At 45.7% G+C, this 7359-nt stretch overlaps 1 protein-coding gene across 1 annotated transcript; it reads right to left on the reverse strand.

Moving 5' to 3' along the window:
• Positions 1-1219: 1219 nt before the first annotated feature.
• On the reverse strand, positions 1220-2286 carry LOC120232264 (ubiquitin carboxyl-terminal hydrolase isozyme L1-like). The gene has a single exon (XM_039232871.1). The coding sequence runs from the start codon at positions 2240-2242 to the stop codon at positions 1571-1573; it is 672 nt and encodes a 223-aa protein (XP_039088802.1). The 5' UTR covers positions 2243-2286; the 3' UTR covers positions 1220-1570.
• Between the last annotated feature and the right edge of the window lie 5073 nt (positions 2287-7359).

The raw sequence follows: 7359 nt of genomic DNA on the forward strand, positions 1-7359 counted from the left end.
CAGTGCATGAATCGTAAGTGTGCAGTTCAATAAATTTTAACTGTTGAGAACATCTATGGAATCAGTACCCTGAACGAGAGAGAAACGTTACCAGTATCCTAGAAACCTTCCTTATGTGCTGCTTTCCTGAACCCCAAAGATAAACACCAATCTGACTTCTAAAATCAGAATTTGCCTCATCTATTTCAGGACTTTATATATATAAATGTAGTCATTCAGTAGTCTTTTATGCCTGACTTTTACACTCAACATTATGTTTATGAAATCCATCCATATTGGTGTGTGTAGATGCCTAGTGTTCATTTTTGTAGCTGCGTCATACTCTCTTGAAAGACACCAAGATGTATTTATCCATTTTATCACTGATGGACATCCAAGCAATAAAGAGAGATTTCAAGTGCTATTGGATTGTGACAGTAGCTCAGTGAGAGGCTCTATGTAGGCGTTTACGTCTTTGACTTTTGTTCTGAATTACATAGTACTTTGAATGTACATGCAAATGCTGGTTAGTAATTAATATCTAAGTTTGTTACCTGAGTTTGAAAGCATATTTTATGGAAAGGTTTAAAAAGTGATATGTATTAGCAGCACTCTCCACAATAGCTAAAACATGGAAAGAGCCTAAGTGTCCATCAACAGACGAATGGATCAAGAAGATGTGGTTTATCTATACCATGGAATACTACATGGCAATGAGAAACAATGAAATCTGGCCATGTGTAGCAACATGGATGGACCTTGAGGGTGTTATGCTGAGCGAAATAAGTCAGGCAGAGAAGGACAAATACCATATGTTTGCACGTATAGGAGGATTAGGAGGAACTTGACGGAGGACCAAGGGAGAGAAGAAGGGTGGAAATGGTGGGGGAAAGGGAGAGAGGCAAACCATGAGAGACTCTTGAATGCTGACAAAAACTGAGGACTGATGGATGTGGGGGGGAGGGGGGGATGGGCATGAAGGAGGGCACTTTGGGGATGAGCACTGAGTGTTATGTAGAAACTAATTTGACAATAAACTATTTGTAAAAAAAAATAAATAAATAAATAAGGAAACACTTGAAAAAAAAAAAAGTGATATGTATGCTCTGCATTTCCAGTTTATGGCTCCACGCTTTTTTTTTTTTTTTTTTTTTTGCCATTGGGCAACAAAGCTCCCTGGTGGCGGCTGCCTGAACTGTAACCATGCTTCTTAAAAGTTAATTGCCTACTTTTTTTTTTTTTTTTTAATCAGCAGAAAAGTTTTATTTCTGTTAAGGACAAACAATTAAACCACATCCAAGGCCTTAACTTTAACAGACACAAACCAAAGTGGCCATTTAAAGCGTTAGCTATTGAGGTACAATACATACTAGGGCACAATGCTTCGCCATCTGAAGCTTCTATCCAACTTTGCTCGATCGACAGCTGAGCTCTGCTAGTGCCTGGGTGTGGTTGAGGGTGAGAGCGTATCTGCACATCCAAAGGAGAACAGCTGTGTTCCACAAGTACTGAAGCATTTTAGACTGCGTTGTGGGGACAGGTTTCACACTGAAGGGAAGAGGGGTGAGAAAGCTGTCCCTCCCCTAGGGCATCAGGCTGTCTTGCAGAGCGCCATGGCAGAAAAGCGGACCTCCCCTTGCTCACGCTCAGTGAATTCTCTGCAGACCTTGGCAGCGTCCTGCAGCAGGGAGTCCTCTGAGCTGGTGCCATGGTTTACCGGAAAAGGCATTCGTCCATCAAGTTCATAGAGATGGCCATCCACGTTGTTAAAGAGAATAAAATGAAAATTCACTTTGTCATCTACCCGACATTGGCCTTCCTGGGCCACAGCATCATGGGCTGCCTGAATGGCCTCATTCTTCTCAAAGCATTTTGCTCTGTCTTCAGGGGACAGCTTCTCCGTTTCAGAAAGAAACTGTTTCAGGACGGATCCATCCTCAAACTCAAGTTTGTCCTGGTTATTGGCCACTGCATGTATGAGTCTGACGGTACCGCAGGAGTTCCCGATGGTCTGCTTCATGGAGTACACCTTAGGACTCACTTCCTGTCCCTTCAGTTCTTCGATCTGTTTTTTCCTGAAGTTCTCATGCTGGGCCGTGAGGGGAAACAGCAGCAGCAGCGCGCAGGAGGGCGCTGGCACCAAGCCTAGAGCGTAGTCCTCCAGCCCCAGCACGTCCGCGAAGCGCCACTGGCCGGCGACCCCCAGCCGGGCCAGCACTTTGTTCAGCATCTCGGGGTTAATCTCCATCGGCTTGAGCTGCATCTTCGCGAACCACAGGAGGAGTCACCACCCAGAAGAAGAGGAAAAACAGCCAATTGCCTGCTTTTTCAAACCAAGCATTGTATCAAGTATCACAACCCAGGATGTAATTTTTACTTGAACCAGTGATCGTTTATGTAAATAAAATTTCTCCATCTTAATCTCACAACCAGGATACAGATCCATGTCTAAAATAATGATAAAACATTAAAAATAACAACTATCATTTATCGAGTACCTGTGTGTCAGATATTATAGCAACTTCTTCACATACGGTGTAATCCTTACAGCAAGGCTATGAAGTGGTTATTGTTGTCTCCTTTTAGAGATGAGAAAACAGACTAACAGAAATTCAATAATCCTCCTAAGACTCCAGTGCTCTCCCACAATCCTGCTAACACCTTCTACAGGAGGTGCCTCACTGTTCATGGCTCATTCAAGGTTCATTCCCTCTAGGCTGGACCTTTCCCTGAGGAGGGCTGGAGCTGGAGAAGAAGAGCCTGTGCTTCCTTTTGTGGCCCCTGCTGGAATCAAATGCTTCTAGCTCTCCTTCCTACAACTCTCTCTGCTGATGAGGGAGGGACATGAACTCCTGTTTTGTCTTGTCCATTTACACGAGAGGGACACATTTTTCTATCAGTAGAACCTCAAGACATTTATTGGGTCATGTTGTATTAGTGGATGGATTAATACACCTAAAGGTCAAGAGTCATGTGGCTGTTTTCTCCATCTCCCTGCATCTGTGCAACATCAGGTCAGCCTGTTCTTTGCCCTGCTTACTGCTTATGACCAGGTGCTATGATGACAAACCTTTCCTGGTATGCTCGGACTTTCCACACTTCTGCATTGAAGTTCCAGAGTCCCAGGAACTCCTTCAGTCTCAAGCAAGTTGACTTTCCCTCCCAGTCCTGGGCAGTTTGGACCCAAATTGCAACACAGATTCAGCTGTTCTAGAGCCTGTGGGAGGATGAGACTTTCTTTAGGCCTCCTGGCTTGTGACATGTCTGCCAATCTAGTAGCTACCAGAGCTCTGCACTGGGAATGAGAATTATGGGGAGGGGGGTGCTTGTTCAGCCTCTGAGGGTGGGCTTTGGCAGTACGTGGGGTGGCCCAGCATGTGTTTTCTGCAGGAGTCCTGGGTTCCGATCCTGGCTCTACCTCTCTCGCTGTCTCTATAGCCTTGGTCAAGTTATTTCACGGACTCCCTACCTCTTGACCTACACAGCACTTACCTCTCACCTCACAACCTACCTCTCAGCATAGTACCTACCTCACTGGGATAATGTGAGAATTAAATAAGAAAATGCAAATGTTTAGGAACGTTCAGCTCATGGGCCATGCTCAATAAATGGCAGCCATTGCTGCTTCCCTTTGTTGTACACACAGCTACCAAATTGGGTGTGGAAATACCATCCTGTTGACTGCAGGCTGTGGTGACATTCCAGGTATTGATCCTGGCTCTTTTATTTATTATTATTCATTTTTATTATTTATTTTTATTGTGAAATGCTTCACACTCATGTATATGATGTAAAAGTCATAAAACACATATACCCAAGTACTCACCACCCCTACCACCCCAGCTGGAGACACAGAATATTGCCAGTGCTTTTAAAGTTCCTGGATGATTCTGTGTAATCATAACTTCCCTGTAAGGGTAACAACTAATCTGTATTTGTTTGTCATTTTCCCGACTCTTGTTGTATGTTTTCTACAGATGTATATATCCCTAAATAATATACTGCTAAGTTTTGGATATATGGGTACTAATCCAAATGCAACCATACTTTCTTTTTTCACCCTACATTGTGTTTTTGAGATCCATTCATGTCAATGTGCAAAGCCATAGTTGATTATTTTTCCTTGCTGAATAGTATTCTACTGTTTGAATACTAGTTTATTTATCCATTCCCCTATTGATGGACATTTGGATTTGGCTTTTTGGTAACATAAATAGTGCTGCCACAGTCTCATATGTGTGTCCTGGGCATGTGTGCATGAGTTACTCTAGTGAATATATCTGATCCTAAAAGTCTTCATTGATTGGCTAGAAGCAAAGGCCTATTTTTAATTCCACCTCAGCGTTCTGAATCCAATGTTCTCCTCTCCATTAAACTCTCTTCTTGCATATTAGTTGGGATTCATGATTGTGGGCAACAAAAATTCCCACCCAGGTGAGATTAGGCCAAAAAACAGCAGCTGGGTGGGGTGAGGAATTCATTGGAATGAATGACTGAACAGTCAGGAGAGGGACTGATTTAATTTTTTTAATGTTTTATTTATTTCTGAGAGAGAGAGAGAGACAGTGTGAGCAGGGGAAGGTCAGAGAGAGAGGGAGATCCAGAATCTGAAACAGGCTCCAGGCTCTGAGCTGGCTGTCAGCACAGAGACTGACACAGGGCTAGAACCCACGAACCATGAGATCATGACCTGAGCCGAAGCCGGAGGCTTAGCCGACTGAGCCACCCAGGCACCCCGAGAGGGACGGATTTAAACTTGGACTTGACACTGTTGGCATGGCACAGTGTCTCTGTCTCTGAGCCTGGCCTCTGTCTTCCCTCCATCCTCAGACAGGCTCTTCTCTCCTCAGATGTGTTCACATCTGCACATGCTCAAGTTCAGTGGGAGAAAGTGCCCACCTCTGTGGCCCTAAAAAAGTCTTTTGGTGTCTCTCTGGCTGGTCACCTACTTGCCTCTAAACCAGTCTCTGTGGCCAGGGGAACGCAGCACGCTGTTCTGAGGGCCAGGCGACAAGCCCACTGTGGTGTGAGAGTGGTGGGAGAGAGCCCGAAGCTTGTGGGCTGAGAGTGGAGGCAAGGGGCAATCCTCACAGGGAAATGGGTACCGTTCCGAAAACAAAGGTAATGACCACAAGATAAACAGTAAGTGTCTTGAGCTTGTCACGTGACCTTGGACCAGGTACCATCACATCCTCAGATGTTAGTTTCTCTGCCTGTGGGTGACCGTGATGAGCTAAAGGTATGAGATCTTGTCAGGCCTGTGAACTCTGTGTGGGCTCTAACTGCCTGGTCACTCTCCTCCTTGCTACCTGTGCCTTTTAAAACCCCAGCAGGGCCCGTCTTTTTTTTTTTTTTTTAATTTTAAAATGTTTTATTTATTTCTATGAGAGAGAGAGAGAGAGAGAGAGACAGAGTGAGCAGGGGAGGGTGAGAGAGAGAGGGAGTCACAGACTGAAACAGGCTCCAGGCTCTGAGCTGGCAGTCAGCACAGAACCCGACACAGGGCTCGAACCCACGAACCGTGAGATCATGACCTAAGCGAAAGTCGGACGCTTAACCGACTAAGCCACCCAGGTGCCCCTCGACTTCTTGAGAACTTTGTGGGTCAGCATTTGTTGCTCCAGTCTTCCAGAGCATTTCCCGAGTTTAATGCTAAAAAATGACAGGCTGTGGTTCTGAACACATACCTGTGAGGTAGCTCACCCCACAGCTTCTCAAACCAAGCCCACCACCACAAAGCCCAGAAGTCTTTCTAAAGCTGCTCATCTCTCACCACCACGGTTCTTTCAGGCTGCAAACTCCTTCTGCATCTTCTGTGGATCTTCACCCCCACCCCTTATGCCCCTGAATCTGACCTGTCACTGAGTTTAGTCACTTTCACTCTCTAGAATGTCCTTCAGGTCCCCCCACCCCCCCAACCCGTGGTTCTCCTTACTCGCTCATATTGATGAGGCCAGCTGCCATGTTGTGTCCTGCCCTGTGGACAAGCCTGGTGACAGGGAACCAGGGGATGGCCTCAGGTCAACGGCCCATGGGAACCTGAGTCTTGCCAGCTTGACCTGTGTCATTTTGGAGGCAGACCCTTCCCCAGCTGAACCTTGAGCTGAATGCGGTGATGGCCCGGCCAACAGCTTGAGTGCAGAGGACCAGCTACATCATGCCTGGACACCCAGCCCACAGAAACAGTTATCAGAAAATGGAGAAAGCCGGCATCCTGATCTTCTTCCTGAACTGCGTGGAAATGAGTCTAAGATTTCACCATTCAGGATGACAGGGCATTTTTTCCCCTTCTAATAGATACTGTATTAGTCAGGGTTATTCAGAGACACAGAAGCAACAGGAGATACATATATAAACATATATATGAGAAAGAGAGGGAGGAAGGGAGAGGGAGAAGGGGAGGGAGAGACTGATTTATTGTAAGGAATTGGCTCATACAACTGCGGAGGCTTGTTGAGTCCAAAATCTGAGGGAAGGCTGGCAGGCTGGAGACTCAGGGAAGAGTTGCAAGGTGTCCAAATGCAATCTGTGGCAGAATTCCCTCTTGCTGCGGGAGGTCAGTGTCTGGCCTGTTAAGGCCTTCAACTGATTAGTTGAGGCTCATCCATGCTGTGGAGCGTAATCTGCTTTACTCAAAGTCCACTGATTTATTTATTTATTTTTTTTAATATTTTTATTTATTTCTAGGAGAGAGAGAGACAGCGTGAGCAGGGGAGGGTCAGAGAGAGAGGGAGTCACAGACTGAAACAGGCTCCAGGCTCTGAGCTGGCAGTCAGCACAGAGCCTGACGCGCGGCTAGAACCCACGAACCGCGAGATCATGACCTAAGCAAAAGTCGGACGCTTAACCGACTAAGTCACCCAGGCGCCCCAAAAGTCCACTGATTTAAATGTTAATCTCATCCAAAAAACACTTTCACAGAAACATCTCGAATACTATTTGACAAACTATTGGGGCATTGTGGCCTGGCCAAGTTAACATAGAATTAATCACCACAGATATTCTATAGCAGGTTAAGTAAATGCCTTCCATCCATAACATATTAAGAGCTTTTCATAAATCTTGCATTTGTATTGAATTTTATCAAGCAATTACTTTTATGCTATCATTCTCATTTGGTCTATACCTTGTTAAATCAAATTTAACAGGAAAATAAAATATCCCTCGGTTCACTCTTTGTTTGCCATCACTGCCACCAGCTATGTTGGTCAGAGAGCAGATTGCCAGCAGAGGCCCAGGAGCACTGACGAGGCAGCTTGGAGGGCCTTCCTGTCCCTGAGACAAGCCCAGGGCCTGGCCCAGGAGAGGCCCACAGGCTGTAGGAAGAGCCTTGAACAATCCACGCAAAGCCTGTGGCTGGGCCCGACAGCTGCCCGAGTT

The sequence above is a fragment of the Hyaena hyaena genome, unplaced genomic scaffold (genome assembly GCF_003009895.1).
Source record: "Hyaena hyaena isolate Hyena2069 unplaced genomic scaffold, ASM300989v1 scaffold_70, whole genome shotgun sequence".
Lineage (NCBI taxonomy): Eukaryota > Metazoa > Chordata > Mammalia > Carnivora > Hyaenidae > Hyaena > Hyaena hyaena.